Below are 25509 nucleotides of genomic sequence, written 5' to 3'. Positions count from 1 at the left end.
TAACAGAACGTAATTGTTGCAGTTTTGAGAATTTGAACTTGGCACAAGGCTTGATGTTACAAAATGGCTGGTTTGAGATACTTTCAGGCTTCTGAATGTTACAAATCTACAAACTCCTTCTTTAGTGAAGTGCTTATACTATTTCAGAGTTACCTATTGTGAATGTCCACACTGTTTGCCCTATACTCGGAACAAACCACTGATCACCAGTCTTTCCTTACTGGCAATCCTGAAAACCCCCTCTGTTAGATTCCTTTAACCTAAGCAATCTAACAAGGTAACACCTTCAGCTCTCTTGCTGAAGAAATATTCACAAATTCTAGGAACTACTGAATTCTCACAGCTTCACAACAGAGCCCTAACTGGGTCTCTTTCACCGGACTAAACTATTTTCCCCAGAGTCCTTTCTTGACTCTGCTATTTCCCAGAGCCCTTAACTGGCTCTGCTCTTCTCCGGGTCTCCTCCACCGGACTGGAGCTTAACTGCCACACTCCAACCTTTTTCTCCTTAAGCTCCGCCCACCTCCTCTTCTGCCTTGTCTTGTCACCATGGCAACCTATCCCTCACAGCTAGGCCATGGCAATAAATGTAATACATAAATGCAGTTTAAACACAGTACATTAAACACTCTATAATAAACATTATAAATACAGTTTAAACACATTATAAATACCACTTTATAATGAACACATCTCTACAAATAATAAATATAATAACAATAAAAGAGAAATATAATAAATGCAATAATAATAATAATAATAATAAATAGAGTAAAATTATAAATGTAATGAAATAATAATAATAATAACCCAGTAAAATAATAAATAACGTTGACTCGAGAATAAGCCAAGGGGAGCTTTACAGTCTTAAAAAAGGACCGAAAAACTCGGCTTATACTCAAGTATATACAGTAATTTGAGGAGTTTTAGAACTGTAGAACTTAATATTTTATGTTAACTATTTAATATTTTACAAAATGTTTAAAACAATGTAACGAACAGATAGCGCTATGCAACATTTTAGGTTCAGCGTACAAATTAAAAACAGATCTTCAGTACAGTTTATTGCTTTCTTAACCATTTAAAAGATCAGCATGTTTTTGGCATTCACAAAGGGTGGGGAACCCATGATATAACCCAAGTGAACTATTTACGTTTAGCTAAAATATAAAATATTTATATGCTAAAATATGAGAAGAAAACATGTGTGGATTATTTATGTGCAGGAATGTGCAGGCATGCCTCAGTTAATAAAGCCTCTCACAAAGAAGCTGATTTTAGAAAATCTTTTTATGCTCCCTCAGCTCCCTTTTGCTCCTAATCCCGAAAGGGTGATAAAAGAGACTGAAGAAACATAGGGTTTTGGCATTGAACTACAACAATATGTTTTCACACTGACACTAAATAGGTGCTTCCAGAATCCTTTGCTGAGTAAGTTTGAACAGGAAGACAGACAAAACAAGGGAGAGCAGATAACCTGAGGATACATGAAATGGAAGGACATGGTTGGATATGCCTGCACTTCAGCATAGTGTGCAGCAAAATAATGTTTTCTTTAATATTTTTAAGCAAGGATTTGTTGAATCTGTGGATGTAGAACCTGTGGATATGGAGGGCTAGCTGTGCTTCACTATACCTATAAATATATATTCAGAAAGTGGAATATGCTGCTTCAGATTGTGGAGGAGTCTCCTTCTCAGGAGGTTTTTAAGCAGAGCTTGATGGCCAACTGCCGGGTGCTTTGACTGTGTGTTCCTATGTGGCAGAGGGTTGGACTGGATGGCCCCTGAGGTCTCTTCTAACTCTATGATTCTATGAACCCCGACATACTATCTCCTGTGATCAATGGCATTAACATGTAAGCAGATTAAAGTCATCGCTAAAAACATGACAAGCATCTTTCATGATGATGAGCTGCTAAATCAATGTAAACTCTGAGACCCTAGGGCTCCTCTTGTTTATCCTAATTCAAAAGTCAAAGTACAGCAAGCCTTACAAAAAAAATTAATGAATAATTCCAAAACTTGCTTGTCCAGCTCATTTACCTGCCCATCTTTGCCTCCCGGGACCATTTCTCTTGCAGCGAGACTTGCAATGGTTTCCATTGCAGGCTGTACGTCGCCCATGGCGTGCCTGAGGATACCAGTCACTACAATGAATGCAGCTTTGTCCATCACCATTTCTTCAGCATGAAGGTGCAGGTAATTCAACAAGGCAGGAGAAACAGCTTCCAGGAGTTCATGGCGGCGAACGTCCACATCTTTTTTACTGGTGGAACAGAAGCGTAAATAGCAGGATTTATGTGTGTGTGTGTGTGTGTGTGTGTGTGTGTGTGTGTGTGTGTGTATATATATATATATATATATATATATATATCACTACTTTGTACAAAATAATTCAACCATTTTTGCTGCCCAACTTAAATAGCAGTCCTATCATACTTCACACTGCTGCTTCCATATGTTATTCTTGAGAATAACATATGGACTGAATGACATAGGGCTGCAGTAGAACCAGAAATATGTAGTCAGGGCTATATGACAAGCAGAATCTAAGAGTTAAGGAGTAAAGATGTTCTTTTGCCATCCAAAACAGGTAATGGTCTGCCTACGTAGAAAAACTCTCACTGGAAAAGTGTGCCAAGACAGGAAACCAAGATAGAGACAGGTATTCAGGTATGAGCACCATAAGTGGCACAGTAAATTGTTTTTAAAATGAAATTAGAAATCTTAACACGGAAACTTTTCCGGAATATTGTCAGGAGGCGTACAGATATTGTACTGGATGTTGTCAGGATGCAACTGCAACTTTCTTTTATCAATCTCCCTAAAACAGAAGAAATGCAAACCCACAAAGGGTTTCTCCAGCATAAGTACCACAAAAAATATGAAAGGTAATAGTATCTCCTCTCTGCACTCCTTAAGACAATTTGCACAGATGTATGCACCAAAATTTTTAATGCTAGACAGCTTTTCTGGAATTCACGCAGAATTTCCATTCAACCCACTGGGATCAAGAAGGGGTAAATTGCTTCTGGGTATAATATATATCTGAGAATAAAGAAGTCAAAATGTAGCCATTTCAAGAGCAAGTGCATTTTCTAATTACCTGTAAGCATTCCCATCACCCTGTTGCAGGATTTTGATTATTGCTGGTGAGAAATATGCAGGGTCCCTTGGACTTAGGAGATATAACAAGACTTTCCTTCCATATTTGTTGTTTACAATGTTGGCTAAAGAAGTAGTGATTTCCTAAAAGTTGGAGAAAGATAAGGAGAAATCTTGTTATTCGTTTGAAAATGGTTTTCAACAAATAATTACATTTTCATTTTTACAATCTTTTCACTGTCATTTAATATTTAATTTTAAATAAATTCATCCTGGAAGTAAATAGGTCAATGTACTGATCCATGACTTGTAAATGTCACCATTTCAAAGGATGTATAATGACAACACTATTACCCCATGAACTCCACCCACTTGAGTATTTAATTATTTTTTATTCTGGCATGTATATATTTTTTTAAAAAAAAATGGAAAGCAAAAAAACCTGTTTAAACTATCTTAAAGCAAATTGGCAGGTATAATTTATAGAATCCTAGAGTTGAATGAGACCTCGTGGGCATCCAGTCCAACCCCCTGCCAAGAAGCAGGAAAATTCAAAGCACCCCTGACAGATGGCCATCCAGCCTCTGTTTAAAAGCCTCCAAAGAAGGAACCCCCACCACACTCCAGGGCAGAAAGTTCCACTGCTGAACAGCTCTCACAGTCAGGAAGTTCTTCCTAATGTTCAGGTGGAACCTCCTTCCTTGTAGTTTGAAGCCATTGTTCCGTGTCCTATTCTCCAGGGTAGCGGAAAACACGCTTGCTCCCTCCTCCCTATGACTTCCACTCACATATTTATACATGGCCATCATGTCTCTTCTCAGCTTTCTCTTCTGAAGGCTAAACATGTCCAGCTCTTTAAACTGCTACTCATAGGACTTGTTCTCCAGACTCTTGATCATTTTAGTCACCCTCCTCTGGTTTCATTCCAGCATGTCAACATCTCTCTTCAATTGCGGTGCTCAGAATTAGACACAGTATTTCAGGTGTGGTCTGGCCAAGGCAGAATAGAGGGGGAGCATGACTTCCCTGTATCTAGACACTAGAGTCATATTTATGCAGGCCAAAATTCCATTGGCCTTTTTAGCCGCCACATCACACTGTTGGCTTATGTTGAACTTGTTGTCCACAAGGACTCCAAGATCTTTTTCACACGTACTGCTCTCGAGCCATGCGTCCCCCATTCTGTATCTTTGCATTTCATTTTTTTCTGCCTAAGTGGAGTATCTTGCACTTGTCCTTGCTGAACTTCATTTTGTTAGTTTTGGCCAATCATCAAAGAGACTTTTAAGATCTCCAAAATCATAGAAGATCCAGGCACAGATCTCTCATCTCATCTAGTTTGACCTTCAACTAATCTTCAATAACGCCACCTCACAGAAATGAGACTAATCACCATGTACTTTCATAGGTCTCCCACCAGTAGAGGATAAAACGCATCCATTTAATGCAGGGGTCCTCAAACCTTTTAAAGAGAGGGCCAGGTCACAGTCCCTCGATGTGTTGGAGGGCCGGATTATCATTTGAAAAAAAAATGCACGAATTCCTATGCGCACTGCACATATCTTATTTGTAGTGCTAATAAAACTTAAAAACAATACAATAATGAAAATGAAGTACAATTTTAACAAATATAAACTTATTAGTATTTCATTGGGAAGTGTGGGCCTGCTTTTGGCTGATGAGATAGGATTGTGGTGGTGGTTGTTGTGAATTTTCAAGTCATGTCAGACCTAAGTTGACACTGAGTGAGGGCCGGGTAAATGACCTTGGAGGGCCGTATCCGGCCCCCCAGGCCGTAGTTTGAGGACCCCTGATTTAATGGTTCAATTGATATTTAAAACTTAGGCTTCAATTTTGGTCAGAAGGCTGAAGGATAACTATAACTCAATATGGTAAAATGACTAAGAGATCCACACTCCCCCTTCCTTTCCTCCAGACTAGATCATTAATCAGAGCAACCAAGGCGGTCTTGGCATGGCACCCTGGCCTGAAACTGAATGGATCCAGGTTGGATTTCTTGGATTATGCTTTCAGGCCAGAGGTTTCTGTCCCATATTACAGGAATGCCATACATTCAATCTCCATATTTGAATACAGACTGAAACACTGAGTACAGAAATATCCTTCTTCAATGTCAAGATAAAAAGAAAAGCCTCACTCTCCCATATTTTAATCCCATGCATAATCATCTACTCAGAAGCTGATAGATTTAGCATAGCTTTAAAAAGCTTCCAGTGTATTATAACGCCTCAGTAAATATATTTCTTTTTAAGTTTCATTTTAAAATATAGGGCTACATACTCTGGCTCAAGTTAGTGGCTACATCTCCAACAGGAGTTTTTGTTTTAATTTAGGAAAATGAATTACTTACAGATAAAACCAGCTGTTTCACAAGTTTGGTATCATCAATGCAGTCAAACGCTGCCAGCAGAACCAAGTGTGAGGATTCACCCTGAAATATAAACCAGCAACCATGAATGCTATGCATCACAAAAGCCTGATTAATCAAGGAAGGTGGTACGCCACATGTATTAGCTGATTTACTAAGCATCATCAACAAAGACTACTCCTTCCAATTAAGACAGAAGCCATCAAGATCTGACAAGTGATTTCACTATATGCAATTTAGGTTATACACTAGTTCAAAGTAATTACTTGCAATTAAGTCTTGCTGAACTCTGAGAAAAGGTTAGGAATGCACTGCTATATAGTTGTGGAAAGTACTGTGTTAACTTAAACAGCTGTGTTGCCTCTTTGTACCCTGTTAAGCAAAACAGATCCATTTCAAAGGAAGACCTGTTCCATAGAATAAAGTCATATTTATTCTAGTGTATCTGAGATAGCTATTAAGCCTCAGACCAATACAAATTTGTATTAACTATACTGCAAAAATTAGGTGTCATTTTATATGCATATTAGCATACGAAATCTGTTCACAATTGTCTATATACAAATCACACCTCTGTCCTTGTTATTTTGCTACAGAACACTCATCTCTACTTTATCAACATTCACATAATTTCTTAAAATTCATCTTTAAACACTTTAACTTCTGAATTCACAGAACCCTATATGTTGTAATTTTGAAATATTTAGAATAATATAAAAGTAGGAGTCTTAGCTGCAATCTTAAGCTTACTAGGGAATTATTATTATTATTACTATTATTATTTTCTTACCCATTTCTCCCTGTGGCTCAAGGGAGGTTACAACACAATTACTAAACATGAACAATGCAAAAATTCAACAAATATACATAAAGATCCATTAAAACTGCATTTCTATAAAATACATATTAAAATACACAAAACAGATATCAAGATAATAGTTTCTGGATAGGCCTGCCAGAAGAGATGTGACTTTAGATGGTTTTTAAATTCCGACAGCTGATCTAGATGTCAGAGCTCTATTAGCAGGTCATTCCACAGTCATGGGATGGCTGATGAAAAGGTCCTCTGGGTGGTGGTTGCCAGTTGGGTTCTGGGAGGCTGGAGCAGATGCCCCCCAGAGGACCTAAGTGTTTGAGGAGGATTGTATAGGAGAAAGAGATCCTGGAGTTAATCTGGACCCAAACCACATAGGGCTTTAAAGGTCAAAACCAACACCTTGTACTTTGCCCGGAATCTAACTGGCAGCCAGTAGAGTGACATTAGGATAGATGCTATGTGCTTACTCCTAGATGTTCCTGTAACCAATCTGTAAACCCTGGTGAGTAAGGAAACATGTATTTGCTTTTCAATATCTCGACAGGATTTCAAAAATACTTACAGTTGCTATTTTTTCTATGTATGTTTTCATAGTTTTTACAATAACTTTTCTGTCCTAAGAAGAGAAATGACCACAAAGGAATTAGAATATTATCCTGAAAATGAATGCACTGTTATGCTATATAAATAAAGGTTCTGTCATCAACCTTGTATCACAATAAATAAATAAATAAACAAACAAACAAACAAACATTGGGGACCCAAGAACCCCTGAGAAATCTGAGACACTTAGGAGCCTGAGTTCTGTCTGTGGAATAGAAGGATATTCTTCAAGCCTACTCAATGTGATGCAAAATGTTCTCAAGCAGTTCTACTAGTATGGTTTTGAATGATGCCTCAGGACTCTGGGAAAACAGGGTCTGAATCCCTACTCAACCACGGAAACCTTGGGCAAATCACACTCTCAATCTCAGAAGTCGTCACACAAAATGCCTTGGTTCCTTCAGCTCTCAGACATCAATTGTCCACCATGAATTTATGGCCAAAGCATCCCATGTAGGAACAGTAGAGCAATCTAGAATTCCCATATCAAACTTCAGGAATTAATATAATTCCTATTAATTATTTCCAAGTATCTGGAGAGGACAGATATCAGGACTGGTGTTTTCCTCTCTCTTTCAATTATAAAACCAGCCATCTACAGAAAGGCACCTTTGGGAGATTCCTACACACATCTCTCAACAGAAAATAGAACAGGAAAGCAATTCTCAAATCTTGCTGAGTGCCACTTTTATCTGTTTACTAACAAGAGGTGTACATTGCTGTGCTAGTCACGGAAAAGGATTTGTTATTATCTATTTTTAACCCACATTGTCAACCTCCTTTTCTGTCTACACCCTGTAGTGTGTGCTTTCTTCTAACTCTGCACTGCTATAGATCTCGAGGAAATTAAGCTTCCCATCTGTTACATCTCTTTTTGTGTTTCCTACTATATCTCTTTGGTATTTCTTGCTTCACCCCTAGTCTTGGAAACCAACCTTATTCCCCTTTCTACCATTGCAGGTCTCGGTCACCTCTTCTGTTTCTCTTTTTTACAGATCTCTGGTTTCCCATTGGTTCCTGCTTCTCACGTTCAGTCTCAAATTTTATTCTGTCCTTACTCCTCATTCTTATTCCTCTTGATAAAATTTGATAGCAGTGGTATTCATCTCTTGGTGAGCAGTGCACACCAATGAAAGTGCCTCAGACAAATAAAGCAGCCCAACCAGGGTTTTTAAGAATGTTCCTGGAGTTATTTGGGACACTAATTAAGAAAATTGGATTGGATAGATTGCATCAGTTCTAGTTTCCCAGATATGGTCATTATGAGTTTCTATGGGCGAGCAGATGACAACTCATAGATGGCATATGTTCTGTATCTCAAAACCTAGAGCTTATAGGGGAAAACTGGTACCATTTTCAGAATCAACAGGTCAAATATACCCAGAAACATATCTAATGTTTGTGACACCAAAATGTGTGTTGGCTAATGTATTCAGTACAGCTAGAACTAAACCCTATAAACAGTAGTACTAATTGAAATCCAAAAGTAAGCAGGAGCCACTCATAAGGGTAAAAGTAGCTTTTTAAATTCCTCAAAGAATGGGAGACAAAAAAAGGATCTGTCTTTAGCTTTCCAATTTTTACACTGATCAGACTACTAAAAAGATTGCAGGAGGTTGAAAAAGGAAGAACATTACATTTTTTCTTCTCTCTCTCTGGAAAAGCCCTAGGACATATCCTGTCAGCCCTAAATCTAACATACAATTTTCAGCTTTAAGTATTGCCTAATAAAGAATAGCCAAATGGCTTTTTTCTGAAGTCTGAAATTACACCATGCCTACAGGGTGCTATATGATGAAATCCGCATGTCTTACCAATCACAAATCTAATTCAACATCCTCCTTAGTATCTCTGTGGTACTAAGTCTAACAGAATGGATGGCTGTTTCCACATTTTTACGTACCACAAACACAGTGGGCAGTTAGACACAGTTAAGTGGCTTGTAACTGAGTCAAAAAGAAAGCTCCTTGATGCTGATATTTTGATGGGCCACACAAAATTTCAGCCAACCAATCCATACCAATTTGTAGGATGGCTTTAACACATGTGATATTTTTCACATACGATACCTTGGGGGTCCCATGCCACAGGCAATGCATAGCTACTCTGGCTCCATCATGGGTGTGCGCCAAGTAGATTACAGCTTCTCGGATCGCTTCAATCATTTCCTAAACATAAAGAGTCCTCATTTCAATGAGATGATCTTAAGAAAATTAACCATACACATCGGCTAACATTTAATGTTTTATTTTGGTATCCAATGGAGCAGAATTGAGACTCTCTTCACTTTGTTGCTTTTACCATAAGCTTTCATGGTGCTCCAAATCACAGATAACTTTCCAGTCTTGTAGGGAACAAGGGAGCAGCTAGAAATAATGGGAATCAATAGTTCTGGTGGAAACAGTGTGATCCAGCATAATTTGGAAAAATGATATCACAATCTTTTGGGAAATGGCATTCACAATAACCTTTTGGGAAATCATGAATCTCCTGGAGAAGAGTTAAAAACTTGCTTGAGCCAACCTTCTCCTCACTGGTAAATATCCACTAGTATTCATACAAGGCAATTAAATTACTGTTAAACTGATATACTTAGATCTTATTGAACTGTTAGGGACAAAGATATGCCAATGCACAAAAACTCACTCACACACATATATCTCACAGAGTTTCAGAAGTATTCTTTCAGTAGCACAAAAACATCCACATCCCATTTAACAATAATGCTCTCAAGAGACAAAATAAGTAGACTTCTTTAAAAGTAACATATTTAGTTCACTCATAAACTTCATGTATTCAGCATAAAGGTACACTGCTTATCAATCATAGAATTTGAAGTAGTTTCTCTGTGCAGATAAGAGAAACGACTTCAAATTATGCATCTAATGCATCTCTCTGGTCTGAGAGTCCAATACAGTCTCTGTTCACTAAAGCATTCTGCTTTTACTGAAGTCTCTACATTGAAAGTTTAATGACTTCTGAAAGCATAATGGAGTCTGAGTCCTAAACAATCCCAGTTTCTAATCACATGGTCCGCAGCCCCTCCCACAATATAGAGTTAAGGAAAACTGAATACCAATACACACACATACAATACAGTAGGCAATTATATACATAACAAACAACTAGTGGAGGCTTTAAGAAGGTTGCTATTTCCAACAGCATAAGTACGCCAACAAATCCTAACTAATTTCTACAATAGTATGAACAATATTATGTTGAACAAATTTTAACTGGAACTTTACAGTCATAAATGACTTGTTTTTGAATAGTAGGGACCAACAGAAAGACAACCAAGGAGTTTGCCATTAGTGTGTGACCTGTAATGCTCTATTCCCCATAGCTATTATTAAGTAGGACTTAGGTATCATTATGTCCACTGAAAACAATGCAAAGAAGACTACATCCAAACTTCAATGTACATCAGAGTTATGCTGCCAGTTCCTCACCTATAAAACAGAACTCGCAGAGGCCGATGTTTCCCTAGCTTGATAAATGTGTCTGTGTTTTGGCTGAAGATGGCCAATCCATGTCTCATCCACAACTCTGCAGTTTATTCATTAATACTTGGGGCGGGGGCATATTAAAGTTAATCTGCTGATACTTACAGATCTCTGTTTAGGGAGTGCATGAGTAAAAAAGTCCAAGAAGACTTTATGTACCAACGAATGTTTTATTACAGCTTCTCTGTAAGATAAAAAGTGAAAGAGAAGGGAAACTTTAAATTTCTATTTACAATTTGGAAGTAAAACATTGACTTGCAACAACATACTTGAGTTTATAACCTAGAGGGATGAGGTTATTACTTTCAGGTATATTTTTAAAGATAATACTTGACACAGAGGGCAATTCTTAATTGGACCTAACTAAGTTCAGAATATTTGTGTCCCAGAAAAGAAGTACTATGGAGAAGCACTAAGAACTTTTTTCCATTAAAGACCATTGGCCTTCTCACAATCCTGACAAAGAGGCACATTATGAAGCCTATGAACAAAGGTTAACCAGGTTATGATAAATCATTCTGGGTTGCTGTAAGTTTTCCAGGCTGTATGACCATGTTCCAGAAGTATTCTCTCCTGACGTTTCACCTATATCTATGGAAGGCATCTTCAGAGGTTGTGAGGTTTGCTGGAAACCACCATGTCAGACAATGACAGAGAAGTCGCTGGAATCCACAAGGATGTGGACAATTTCAACAGAAAGGAGGAAACCATGAAAATGAACAAACTCTGGCTACCAGTATTCAGAACTCTAATATCATGACAGTAAATAAAGAACCATACTCATAAAACAGGGGAATTCCACACAGGAAACAATCAGGGCCAGCTAATACCCCCCAACAAAGGATTCCCCCAGGCAGGGAGCAGCCAGACTTTGAAGCTGCAAGGTTATTCACCGTTAATCAAGTTCGCCATTTGCAACATTCACGCTTGCCTCAAGCAGACAAGAGTTCTTTCTCCCACCCTAGACATTCCACAGATATGTAAAACTCACTTACTTAGTTTCCAACAGACCTCACAACCTCTGAGGATGACTACCATAAATGTGGTCAGGAGAGAATGCTACTGGAACATGGCCATACAGCCCAGAAAACTCACAGCAACCCAGTAATTCTGATCATGAATGCCTTCGACAACACATAAATCATTCTGTTTTCAGTACTCTAAAAAGCACAGGTATGTAATCATGGGAGTTTTAGTTCTACAAGGTCTTGAGCCTTCTCTGCCAAAAAGTGCTGGCACTTCATCAAACTACACATTTCAGGATTCCATAGCATTGAGCTGTGGTGGTTAAAATGGTATCAAACTGTATTAATTCTACAGTATAGCTGGACCCTGAGTTGTGGTAGCCTATTTCCAACTTACACTTTCATAGCTCAGTTGCTTTAGTTGTGCAGAGGTTGAAATTCTTTACTGGCTCTATAATGACAACAATGCATCACTGCCATAAAAAAAAAACTTTTAAGTGATGCAGCCACCCAAGTATGGCCATTTCTGTCATTTGGAAAAGGGAAGAGAGTCATGGGAGATGTTTTTTTCATGTCAGGAGTGACTTGAGAAACCGCAAGTTGCTTCTGGTGTGAGAAAATTGACTGTCTGCAAGGGCGTTGCCCAGGGGACACCCGGATGCTTTACCATTTTCTCATGTCCCCGCATGAGAAGCTGGAGCTGACAGATGGGAGCTCACCTTGCTCCAAACGACTGACCTTTCGATCAGCAGTCCTGCCGCCACAAAGGTTTAATTCATTGCGTGTATACAGCTATTTTACTGTAACTGGACATGCCCAAATGATGTCATCTACAAGGATTTTCCAAAGACCTGTGGGAGCTCCCTCTGGACTGTCCATTTACAGGAAACTACAGGATAATAATAATAATAATAATAATAATAATAATAATACGATTTATATTCAGCCCTTCTCACCCCAAAGGGGACTCAGGGAGTATCATAGTACATATACAAGGCAAACATTCAGTGCTGCTTTGTATAGACAATACACAGACAGACAGAACAGAAAGGAGGTGTGTTGTTTCAATTCAGTGTCCAGCTATTTTGTTGCCATGGAAGGTTGGGCTCAAATCCAGCCACAAGAGGTGCTGTCACTCCATCCTCTATGACAAAGAGCTGTCAGGACTTCCTACTTCCTTTTGGTCACCCAGCATTTTCTGATCTTCTTTCTTTATGGTGTCATAAAACACCTCCGCCACTTTTTAGCGGTACCTAATTTCTCTAATTATAGCTAACACTGTTTTCGAACTGCTTAGATAAACAGTGAGCAGGGCTGACAGTCAGCAGCTCACACCAACCCGGGGCTTCAAACTTGCAACCTTTCAACTGACAGATCTTATAGTTGCTGGTGATTTATCAGCTGTGCTAAACCTCCAGATGGAGCAGACACACATCTAAGGGGTTTCAGCCCATTTTCATATTTATTCTTTCACATCTATTAGTAAAAAGGATTCAAGAAAAAATGTAAGCTGTGGTTCTTACTTCTGAGCCATTGGTGTAAGGATCTGTTTCATTTCATCTATAATGGCTTCTTGCTTTTCAGGTTGAGCTGCTAACACTGCATCCAAGGTTGGGTGCTCTGGTGACTAAAAAAATGAAGAAAAATAACCACAATTCATTTTAGTGACATAAAAATGCAATCAAGAGAAACACAAAAAATCCAACCACACCATAAAGCAGCTTTTGAATTCCACCTGTAGCCAGATATTCCTACATCTGGTACTGTGAGTTGGTAAATATATAAGAAGTCTAATATTTATAGGTTTCCAGTGGTGGGGACAAATTCCACTCATGCACCTTCTAAGAACTGTACTGAATTGAAAAGTCTATGTTTACAACAGAATTGCCCAAAATAATTCCCAGGTAAAGATTAAGTCACAGTAAACTATTAAGATATATTACTTAATCATATTTGAAAACTTGGTGTAACCTGGAAAATGAATTGGTGGAACCTATTATAAAATGTAGTATTTATCCATGTGCAGTTTTTAAAAGCTTAGAACAGCAGGTATGAATATTTTTACATTCGCCGTGTTAGCTACCAAATGGTATGGTTTCTAATTAGTGTGTAAAGTGGAATTCCAGTTAATTGCTTTTTCATTTTAAAAAAGCCATAAGGCACAATCTTTAGTTCTTGAATAATATGATCCAGCACATAATGAGAACAGAATTTAACCAAAAACACATTAGTATTCATCATTTCAAAGGGTGTGAAAGAACTTAATTAAGCCTGCTTTAAAAGGTACCAGAATGGCTCTATTCAGATTCCCGAACAGCGCAAGTCCTAATAACTGACTTCCAGTTCAATGGCAACCAATTATTACTTTTAGGTCCTTAAAGCCAATCATTTTGATGAAGAGAGGAGCCCTTTGTGTCTGCAAGGGTCTTGTTCCAGGACCCTCCATGGATACCAAAACCCATGAATCTTCAACTCATGTTACATAAAATTGTGTAGCAAAATAGTGTCTTTTATACAAAAGTGCAAAATCAAGGTTTGCTTTTGGAATTTTCTTTTTGGTGGGGGCAGTATTGTTAAGCTATGGATGGTTTGATCCGTGGATACAGAAACCATGGATACAGAGGTACCATTATGCCCCATTCAGAGAGTTGGTAAATATATAGGACTTCTTATACACATAGGCTTCCAGTGGATATGATTTCAAACTAAAAGCAAATGTAAAAAATCTTTTAACAGTTTTTAAATAATAGATTATCTACTAGAATATTAAGAAACCTGACACTTTCACAATAATTATGTCAATTTAAAGGTGCTCTCAATTTCCTTCAGATTCTGAGAAGCCAAGGACTTATTTTTTGCCAATATATATATTCAACACTACATACAAGATACATTAAAGCAAAGAGACAAGCTCCCAAAGACAGTCTCTAATATACACTCAACTATAAGCCAACATGAATATAAGCCGAGGCACCTAATTTTACCACAAAAAATGGAAAAATGTATTGACTCAAGTATAAGTCAAGGGTGGGAAATGCAGCAGCTACTGGTAAATTTCAAAATAAAAATAGATACCAATAGAATTATATTAATTGAGGCATCAGTAGGTAAATGTTTTTGAATATTTACATAAAACTGTAATTTAAGATAAGACTGTCAAACTCTGATTAAATCATTATTCTAACCTTCAATGTAAATGTGCTTACATATCCTTCCAATATTAGTAGACTAAAATAATAAATGTAATAAAAATAAGAATAGAGTAAAATAATACAAATAATAATATATTAAAATAACATAAATGTAATAACAATAATAGAGTAAATAAATGTAATAATAATAGCATAAAATAATAAATGTAATAATAATAGCATAAAATAATAAATGTAATAATAATAATACTTAAATAATGTAACTGTAATAGTAACAGTAATAAATAGAGTAAAATAATAAATGTAATAAAATAATAACAGAATAAAATAATAAATAACCTTGACTCGAGTATAAGCCAATGGGAGATTTTACAACCTAAAGAAAGGGCTGAAAATTTTGCCTTATACTCGAGTATATATGGTAAGTTGGAAAGATGCTTAATAAAGCTGTGCTTTAGTGGATGGGCTGGAATGGGGTAAAGTACAATACTTTTAAATTTCAGTCCGTTTATAAATTAACTAGCGCATACAGAAAAAATTGTGTATTCAGCTTTAAGAGATAATGCATTTAATGAAGCAACCGAGATGTCAATTAGAGTTGCACAAATCACAGATTTTACAATTGTGAAGAGAGTTCCAGCAAATATATCTCATCCAAAATACTCTGCTCCAAGAGGTCACCTAGAGCTCAGAATAAAAATGTAATCTAGAGGAATGGTATCTGTGTTGATACGTGTAGGGTACAACACACATAAGCACTCATTTCAAGGTTCCTGTTCTGGAACTAAGTTGTTCTATTTTCTTTTCATATTTGTCTGTTTTCCCTTTTCTTTCTCAGAAGGCTTTGCATTTCTATATGGTAGGTTGTGTTGAAAGAAGCTAGGAAACGAAAAAGGAAGTTGTCTCAGTAGATCACCTTGTAGACTTGGAATGTATTCCCATAAAGCTCCTCTGTCAACATGTTTCTTTGCTCCAAAATGGCTTTGTCATTGTATGCGTACTCCACAACAGCGGACGCTTCAGCATGGCGCAGCATCTTCCTCACCTCTCCTTTAAAGCTTTTAATGATTTCTGCAATTTGTGGCTTTGTTCTGCTCCGGGAATAAGTGAACACCAACACCCAGCAGGACAAACAGACAAAAAGGAAAACCAGACTTGTTAACTATAGCAAATACTTATTTGAAAACTACACATACACATACAGAGCAATAGTTGCCATCCTTGCATCTCAATCAATATGAGTCTTATCAGGTTTAGAAGAGAATGATATCTACATACATATTTTGACACCCTTGCATCTCAATCAACATGAGTCTTAACTGGTTTGGAAGAGAAATAGATAGATAGATAGATAGATAGATAGATAGACAGACAGATAGGTAGAATAATTCTGAAATCATGAACCATTATTTTTTGTTTCTCGGTAAGCCATATACCTCCCTACTCCAGACTTCTAAACTTTATGGACTAGTGCCAAAACTCTCTGGAAGCCAAAATATAGTATATACAACAAAAAGCATGCAAAACAAGTATTGTTTATAGCAGAAGTGGGCAACTGTGGGGACAGAGGCCAGCGTTGGCTCCTTAAGAGACTTTGAAGGGCTGTACCCCAATGGATTTTTTTTAAAAGATTGTATTTTTAGCTCCCCCTGGATCATTTTAGACCAAATATTTGGAAGTCATTTTTTGTTTCTGTATTTTAAAATAGTGCCTTCTGGCCCTGTAATGATGTGTGGCAAGAATGCACCCTATAGCCCATAGAAGTTATTGGAGGGCATTTAGGGGCAATTTGAGCACTAGGGAAGAAAAGAAAACCACACATGAACTTCAAACTAGATTTCCCACACCCTCACTTAGAGAAATAACCCGTTCAAGTGTTGAACATGACACTTCCTAACAATCTGCAATATTTTATGTTAGTATTAGGAGATGATACTTTTGTATTATAAATTCAATACCCACATAAACATAAACAACATTTTTTTCCTACTTGAAAAAGGTACAAGTAGCAGCCAAGCATAGGTACAGTCAGAGTAAAGCATTTTCCTAGTCTTGCTAAAACCTCATCTACACTAAGAATTTAATGCAGTTTCAAATTGGTCTTGAAGAAAGTGGTTGCACTGTGCAGATGATTTCAGAGGGAATCCTGGAATCAGTTTGAGGCCCAGATGATGATAGCACCAATGTACATTAAGGGCTTTCTTTTATGTGCTTTTGTATGCAATTGTTATCTGGCTGCTGTTGGTTTGAAGCTAGCTTCGAACATTAAATGATCAGTGCAGGTGGGGCCTGAGCAAGACCTTTGCTCTGAAAGCACAGCAATCGCCTCAACAGGACCACTTAATGGAAGACATGAGGCATCAAGGACAATCACTCACATGTTTATTCTTTCAAATCCCATTTTAATCATCTTGAGCACCTTGCTACAACAGAGGTTAGACATTAAAAAACCAACTTGCCAAAAATTGTAAAGTTACCACATACACATTTGTAGCCAAGAATCAAAGCCAAAGTTCAAGTTTTAATCTTTTACATGCCAACTCTCTAAATTATGCCTGGTTGCCTCAAACTGGAATCAATCATACACACAAAACATGAACCAAATATAGGGTTATTTAAGTTACCTACCCATAGATGAGAAGTTTCTTCACAATATTTCTAGAATATTTGGACTTGCTTAGTTCAGTGAAACTCTCTGTGGAATGAGAAATCACAGTGAAAAGCCATAACAACAATGAAGTAATGTACACATAAAGGCTATATATCTAAAGAGTATACCTTTTAATTCTTCAAATACCTCTTGTCTTTGCTTCTCATTGCCATATTGAATATAACACTGGATGACACGGGTTGAGTCATGAGCAAACGCCATCTATGGAGAGAAATGAATCCATTCACCCACATACTTTAGGTGGCATTTTGTTTTGGGCATTTATCTTAATAGTTTATTTTGTGTCAAAGGGAAAGGGAAAGGTTTCCCCTTGGCATTAAATCTAGTCATGTCACTCTGGGGGTGATGCTTATCTCCATTTCTAAGTTGAAGAGCTGACATTGTTCATACACCTCCAAGGTAATGTGACCAGTAGTGCATAAACAAACAAGTAATGCATAAATAAACAACCCAAAAGCACTGCATTACAGCACCTTAATAGTTAACAATAACTGTATTTCTGAATAAAGACTATAGCTAACTGAGGCTCTAAAGATACTATATTAGACACACATATTACAATAAACAATATGGTTCTCAAGGACAGATTGTCTAAGGCAAGAAATAAACCAATCGGAAGGAAATCAGAGTAATGGAGTAGCATTTTAGCAAATAGCTGGAAAAACAAAGTTGGCAGTGGTTCTCAACTTGTGGGTCCCCAGGTGTTTTGGCCTACAACTCCCAGAAATCCCAGCCAGTTTACCAGCTGTTAGGATTTCTGGGAGTTGAAAGCCAAAAATCTGGGGACCCACATGTTGAGAACCACTGCTTTAGGTTAACAAGTACAGAATATTTCCTATCACAATTTGTTGCAACAACTGAAACATTAAATGCATGCAAAACATACAATAGTATGTAGCCCAGGCTGGATCAGAAAGGAATTTTTATGTAAAATGGCAGTGGAGATCCCTAGCTAAGGTGAAAGCCCTTCTGGCCCAAGGGCCTTTCTCAATCTTTGATACAATCATTTGGAGTGGGGCAATATTTCTACTTCCTGTCATGTGTTCAGAAATACCTGTCATGTGTTCAGAAAAATGGTACAACATGCAGTTTTGCCATTATTCAAAAACATTTGTAAAAACGTTTCCAAGAAATTTCTGAATTGTTTCTTAGTATTTAGTATTTTGTGATTATGCTTTGTTTTATTTATTTTTGCACATAGTTGTCTTACATTTTTTATTTTCCCATGAAGCAGCTTCTGAAGGTCACTCAATAGCTTGTTCCGTTTTTCCTTGTCACAGTCTTTCCTACCAAAATAAGCAGATCCAGAGGGGAATTAATATTCTTTTCTACACAATCAATTTGCTATGAAATGTAAGAAAAAAGCTGGCATCCTCTATATTTACAAAGCATCAAAAAATTGTGGCCAACAAAAAACCAATAATATCAATATGTATCAGTTGTCTAAAGATTCCAATATGTTATACCTTGTGTTTCAAGTGGGCTTAAGTTCATTACTTTATAATCAAGAATTATTCTAAAGCAATACAAACCTTAGATTAAAAAAGGTACAGTCATATATACACTGAAGATACAAAACAGCATACTCTCAGGTTTCAACTGTAATGGCAAGATAAGAATAAGACCTCAAAAATGTTCTGCCGCATTGGCAGAAAACTGGGTGGAATACAAAGTGCTCAGGCTGGTGCTGATTTTAACCTTGGAATCACAACATCATATCAAGATGAGGGATAGTGATTTGCCCAGACATTTCATCAGCTCTAAAACTGTGCAGGGATCTGAAGCCGAGTTTACAATGGTCAAGCCAAACACATCACAGACCAATAAGGCAACCAGGATTTCAGGAAATTCAGCTCAGTTTTCTTTGGTTCAAAGTTTCCCCTACAACGACGTCCTTATATTTTAAAAACCCGCCGATAAGCAGTAATAGATATTCTAACTGAACATGCCAACCCATATTCTTAATTTTATAATCCATCCATACTTCACTACAGTGAAGCAATGTCTACACCTGCACTATAGTGAAAGGTAAGAAAGAAAACGATTTCCATATGCAGTGGAATGCTACAGAAAATAAAACCAAAGTCATTTTTACCGCCGGAGAGCTTCCCAAATCTGTTTTCCTTTAAGCACTGCCTCATAGTTGGTTCTGTCATTCAGCTGTCGGCTCTGCTTCAGCTCCTTCTTTTTCTTCTTGATGTCGTCCCATTTAGGCTTCTTAGGCTGCAACCCTGATGATAAAAATTAAAATCGACTCTGATGGAACACATTCATCAGCATTAACCAGTTCATTAACATAATGCCGTTTGTTTGATGCTGACTATCCTGCTCATGGGATCATATCCAACACCAAGTCATCTCCAACTAATTCTTATTCATTTTGCTTCTCCTTCCTATTTTAGCAATGTCATCCTCAAGCAAAGAAGGCAACAGCTTATTCTGGAAATCATGCCTATTACCCTGTCTAGCTCAGTATGTTCTATTCTAAAATAGGCAGATCATCCACCACATCCCTTCTTCCAAAGCATTTTCACAGCGGAGGTTGAAAAACATCCCTGACACACAAAACATGTATACCTGTTGCTGTGTTTGAGGTCCTTATATCATCCCCACATTACAGCCTAAGAAAATGTCAGAAAGACTTGAAATCTCAAGTCGAAGACCTACCCAGCCCAGTTCTTCATATTACCATATATTATGCTCACCACAAATGTGCTACTGCTGCCACCTAATGTGCACAACAAGCCACAGTCTTGGAGCTGAAAAGGCTGGGAGAGTAAGGAATCAGCCATGAATTTGCACAGCAATCTCTCCACAGCTCCGTGCTGAGTGAAGAATTGGAACTTCCTAAGTTTATTATTAATGTGAATTTACAGTATCCATAGATTCGATATCCACAGTTCCACTTACCCACATTCCAAAAACCTCCCCCAAAAACACTCTATGGAAGTATTTGTGGACATCTCTAGGTCCTCCATAGCAATTCTATGGTATGCCCCAGGTATAGTCAAAATATCGGTGTCGCTATTATTCACGTTTCCAGGTATCTGTGTGTGTTTGTGTCTTGGAAGATATCTTCCCTGGATATTAGTGTCATAGTGTATTTAACCCCTTCTACATTGCATTTCTTTGCATCTACACATGGTAGCATGCATAAGTAAGATTAAAATATTTTGGGTTTTGGTTCTTATGTAGATGAGATGCTCAAAACATCCCAGTTCAGCAGTAGCCAAACCATCAACCTCCTTGTCCATCTGCATGCAAGAAATGACAACAGGAACTTTCTCAGTAACCAAGTCAACAAGAGAACAGCAGGAGTGTGGCAACTACCTGTTTTGCTTTCACGTTCAAGACTATCAAAGTGTCTCACTACTAGACTGTATCAGCTCTCAGGACAAATATGAGTCTACAATATCTTCAAACACATATTCTACTAGATAGAAATAGCCACCCATGAACCAGTATTCTTTAGTTGGACGATAGAGGAAAAAAGAAAACAAATACAGTTTCAAAAATATACCACAATGAAAGACGAAACGATAAAAGTAGCACTTTTTTTTTAAGAGGACACAACAAATGGTCGACTAGATCAGAAACTAAATCGAAGGCTTATTTTTAACATAATTTGTTTTAAAAGCATAAATGAATGGGGCAGATTATTTTATGACAGGGCTGCCCAAATTAAATAGATCTGCCCATAATGTTATCATGGAGATCATGCTTCTGGCAAAAAAATGTTCCATATGCTTTTTATGGAGTAAAGGGACATTACTATCATGCCTGCCCCCCTCCCCGGTCATTTTAGGATAATCCCTTATTCTAAAACAGGCCTTTCCTAGGTTTAAAATGACCTAAGGGTAAAAAAAAAGTCCCATGTCTCCCAGAAAGCATTTGTGGAGTTTGTTCTCAGAAAGCATCAAATCCATCTGAACAAATTTTAAAGGAATAAAAAAAACCATGCTGAAGATATGCTGTAAAAAGCAATTTTCCAATACCTGTACTGAAGTGATTTGATACTTTTTGATAGTTTTGATCTGAACATAATATTCTTCTTTGAAGCAACAATATCCTGCCACCTCAAAATCATTTTGCTTTTTTAAAAAATCTGGTACCTTTTGGATATAAGGTCCACATTTGAAATCTTGCCCGTATCCCCAAATCTTAAAAGAAAAAATATTGACCTCTGGGGATCAAAATCATTGGGGTCCCCAGATGTTTTTGGCCTACAATTCCCAGAAATCCCAGCCAGTTTAGCAGCTGTTAGGATTTCTGGGAGTTGAAGCTCAAAAACATCTGGGGACCCCAGGTTGAGAACCACTGATATAGAGCCTGCTGGCAGCACCTTGCCCACCTCCAATCGTAAGTTTATCCAAGAAGGACTACAACTGGCTGGATGCCACTCTTTCAAGAAGTATCCCCAGAGAGAGAATTTGGGCCATCTGCCTTGAATTACTATCAAATACACCCTTCTGGAAGAGCTGCCAGACTATGGCATTAAAAAAAGACGGGGCCAATCTTTTTCTCAATAGGAGGCAGAGTGCTAGATGATATTCAGAGTCTTCATGTGCTTCGCACTCTCCTAGCTTTACCACTTTTAACTCTGTGTTGCTTGACCAAATACCTGACAGGTCGGTAAACATACCTAGCCATTAAAATATTGATATTGAATATGAAATGTAGATTTTGATCAGCTGGGACCAGGATCCCATTCTTGCAGTGTTTGTATAGAACAGCAAGAAACGCTTTGCCCTTAACATTACAATACCCACATCCCCGAATCTCAGGCGTGCTCTTTTTCAGGCTTGCTGATTTCTAGATTCAGGCACATTTTAAAAGTCCTTCTCAAAAGCATAACATTCACTATTAGCTAAAAGTTTTTCTTGAAATGAACATATTTTAAAATTTATATTCTCACCTCCTTTTTTGTTATCTTGAAGTTTGCGTTTCCTGGAGAATTTATCTGAGGGTTGTTTACTCTTGAATTGTTTTGTGCCTGCTTTACCAGGTTTTTTGTTTCCTCTCTCAAATTTCTTGGATTTAAATTTCGGCTTCCCTTCTTCACCTTCTTTTTTACTGAACTTCTCTGTAGGAGCAGGATTGCAACATTAAAGAAAATAAATAAATAACAGCAATATATACATACATACACATGCATGCATGCACACACACACAGGCATCTAAAACTACTATATTTTTTCAAAGTCAGCCATGATATTTTAATTTAGGATATCTTCTTACCTTCCCTATGAATTAAACGTAAATATACATGAATAGTGCATTACATACTGTATTTTTGAAAGACGAAAGGCCTCTGAGGATTGTTGAATAAAAACGTATTAACATTTTGAAATATTAGATTACTGACGATATTTGAAAACATATACGTCCTATGCTGTCGCTTCTATCTCTTGGGTGAGGTATAATTTTAAAAATTGTTATTTCTTACTCTGTGGTACAAATCAATTCTAATCAAATCACCTTCCACTTCCACAATCAGTCCTAAGCAAAATTAAGCAAGCTACAGATGACGCCTTACTTACATTCTGAGGAATACACTCAAATTCCATGAATAAGCAATTATAAGGAACATACAGTACATAACGAACGGTCTATATGTACAAGACCTTGTCATTTTTGTCACTATGCTTTTGAAGATTTGTAGTGTCATCATGAGATAAATCAATTTACATAGTATAGGCCAGATTAATGATATAATTCATTATATTATGTACATAAAACTAAATATTTTGCCCCTTTCTTTTGAGATTTTAAAACACTCAGCTAGCATTTCATAAGTTCAACAACGTATTTCTTGTGTTTTCCTCGATCATTCAGTTTACCTTCGCTTCTAGAGTTTATTTATGTCGAGTGCATCAGCTTTATAACTACCCAACCTAGTGCCATCCAAATATTCTGGATTGGTGTTTCTTATCAGTCTCAGACAGAACTGCTAGTGATTACAGCTTATGGAAGGAGTGGTCCAAAATCAGGAGGGCACCAGACTGGGGTGGATTGTTTTCATCATTCATTGGCCTTACCATTATTCTTTTTAAACTTCTTTCTGCCAGGGCCTGCTTTTCCACCTTGGCCTGGGAACTTTCTTTTGCCTTTGGCTTCCATTTCGTTATTGCTGCAAAACACAAAAGATGGTAGTGGTGTCTCATGAATATCTGTCTTCATGTTATAAATCAAATTCCAAACCCATTTAAAATATATGATCTGAGCTTAGATTTATTTCAATGCATGCCCCTCTTTATTTGTTTGAAAGAATCTGACATCACAACTACCAATGTTACAAGTGCTGTTTGACAAATAGCACACAATGGGAAGTGAATGTAAATGTTTATCACATCAGATTAGTATAAGTAGTAAATAAAGGAGCCAACAAAACATACTGATTTATTATGATAACAATAGAAAGTGATGAAAAAACTAAAACAGTGATAATCTATTTATACCCATCATATAAAATAAAATAGAGAACATCAGTTCATAATTTGGCACAAAATCCAATATCTTACTGCACATTATTCTACTACAGAAAATTGATTCAGTTGTAAATTAGAATAATTCTTGTCAGAAAGCTGTAACTTTTATACAGCATGGCATGCTCAAAAAGAAGGGAACTTAATCATACCTATCATCTTTCAAGTTTAGCTTCAAGTGTTAGCTTTGATGGGATACACTCTATACAAGTACAGAGATATGAATGGGCAAGGCATGTCAAGAAAGCTATAAATACAGGTTGTGTCCTTTATTCAAAATGCTTGGGATTGGAAGCATTTTGGATTTTTTATAAACCCTTGTGCCAGCAGGACTGCTGACCAAAAGGTCTGAGGTTCAAATCTGGGAAGCGGGGTGAGCTCCCATGTGTTGGCTCCAGCTTCTCATGCGGGGACATGAGAGAAGCCTCCCACAGGATAGTAAAACATCCTGACGTCCTCTGGGCTACGTCCTTGCCGACAGCCAATTCACTCACACCAGAAGGGAATTGCAGTTTCTCAAGTCACTCCTAACATGAAAATAGAAACCCACAAGAAAGTAAAATGTCATTTTGTCAGACACCCTGGTGGACTTTTTTGGAATATTTTGTGTTCCATAAAAGGCAGGCATGGGCAAATGTCACCCCTCCAGCCTACTGGCTGTTAGGAATTGTGGGAGTTGAAGTCCAAAACACCTGGAGGGCCGAGGTTGGCCCATGCCTGATATAAAGGATGCTCAACCTGTACTGTACTGCTTCTAGCAATACAGATCGGATGGTAAACAAAACACCTGCTTTCTATTTACTGCTTGTGCTACTCTTTAAAACACTGTAGATTAGAATGAATGCAGTTTGACACCACTTTGACAGTCATGATGCTATGGAGCTGTGAGAGTTATAGTTTTGTTGAACTACAATGCCCAGGTTTCCATAGCATTGGGCCAGTTCAGTTAAAGTGGAGTCAAACCGCATTCATTCTACAATACAGATGCACCCTCAACTGGTCAGATTGTAGCAACACAATGAAACAAAACAAAACACAAAAAGGAAAATAATGGCACTAACTGCAGATATATCTGGAACAGAAATTACAGTGTATGGAGGAGAAGGATCAACTCAAACACACCATGAGGAGTCTCCCATTGGACTACAAATCCCAACAGTTCCAATCAGTCACGGAAGATGGGAATGGCAATCTATTTGGAGGGCTACTTTGTTCCCCAGCCTTGCCATAAATGCCTGCTGAAGAAGACTCAACACAGAGTTCAACAAGGGCAGAGTTCATAGGGTTTTCTTAAGCAGAGGTGGTTTTGCCAGGTCCTTTCTCTGCAAAACATGGCCTATAGGAACTGGGCATCGTGGGCGGTCTCCCACCCAAGCACTAACCAAGGCTGGCCCTGCTTAGCTTCCAAGATCAGTCAGGATTCAGGGCCCTTGGGATATTTAAGAAAAGTAACACTAAGCCCCTCCACCCTGAGAAAACAGAACCCCTCTATCAATACCCACCTCCACTCCCCACGTGTTCCTCTTTCCTCTCCTCTTCGGTTACTTCCGGCAGCTTTTTTTTTACTTCCGCAGGTTGATGGGAGGTGGTGCGACAGTGACGCGAATAAGCCGCCGTAAAGCAGACGCAGAGAGGCACGCGCATGACTTTCCGTCCAACGTTCGAAAATAAAGCGGTGCCTCCTTTCTACCTGTTTTGGTGGTCGAATGAGAACCGGAGGAGAAGGTTGTGCGCTTAGTCTCTCGTCTCAGCGGATGAAAAGCGCAGCAAAGTTATAGAAGTACTGATGTAGAAAAGGGATAGAGTAAAATGTCGCT

General features: G+C 37.8%; 1 protein-coding gene across 1 annotated transcript in view; it reads right to left on the bottom strand.

Moving 5' to 3' along the window:
- PUM3 (pumilio RNA binding family member 3) overlaps positions 1 to 25296 on the bottom strand; it is a 37121-nt gene extending 11825 nt beyond the window's left edge. Inside the window, exons 1-15 of the mRNA XM_060762268.2 lie at positions 25195 to 25296; positions 23246 to 23337; positions 22123 to 22290; positions 19303 to 19438; positions 18418 to 18493; positions 17315 to 17408; positions 17165 to 17231; positions 15453 to 15627; positions 12908 to 13011; positions 10525 to 10603; positions 8986 to 9084; positions 6876 to 6929; positions 5479 to 5559; positions 3109 to 3251; positions 2046 to 2268 (exon numbers count right to left, since the gene is read on the bottom strand). Of these exons, the coding sequence (XP_060618251.2) occupies positions 2046 to 2268; positions 3109 to 3251; positions 5479 to 5559; positions 6876 to 6929; positions 8986 to 9084; positions 10525 to 10603; positions 12908 to 13011; positions 15453 to 15627; positions 17165 to 17231; positions 17315 to 17408; positions 18418 to 18493; positions 19303 to 19438; positions 22123 to 22290; positions 23246 to 23327 (1581 nt within the window). The 5' untranslated portion in view covers positions 23328 to 23337; positions 25195 to 25296. The remainder of the gene's footprint in view (positions 1 to 2045; positions 2269 to 3108; positions 3252 to 5478; positions 5560 to 6875; positions 6930 to 8985; positions 9085 to 10524; positions 10604 to 12907; positions 13012 to 15452; positions 15628 to 17164; positions 17232 to 17314; positions 17409 to 18417; positions 18494 to 19302; positions 19439 to 22122; positions 22291 to 23245; positions 23338 to 25194) is intronic.
- Positions 25297 to 25509: the final 213 nt, after the last annotated feature.

Source organism: Anolis sagrei, chromosome 2, assembly GCF_037176765.1.
Source record: "Anolis sagrei isolate rAnoSag1 chromosome 2, rAnoSag1.mat, whole genome shotgun sequence".
Lineage (NCBI taxonomy): Eukaryota > Metazoa > Chordata > Lepidosauria > Squamata > Dactyloidae > Anolis > Anolis sagrei.
Note: the sequence above shows the minus strand (reverse complement) of the source record. Positions and strands in the feature narration are given on the sequence as shown.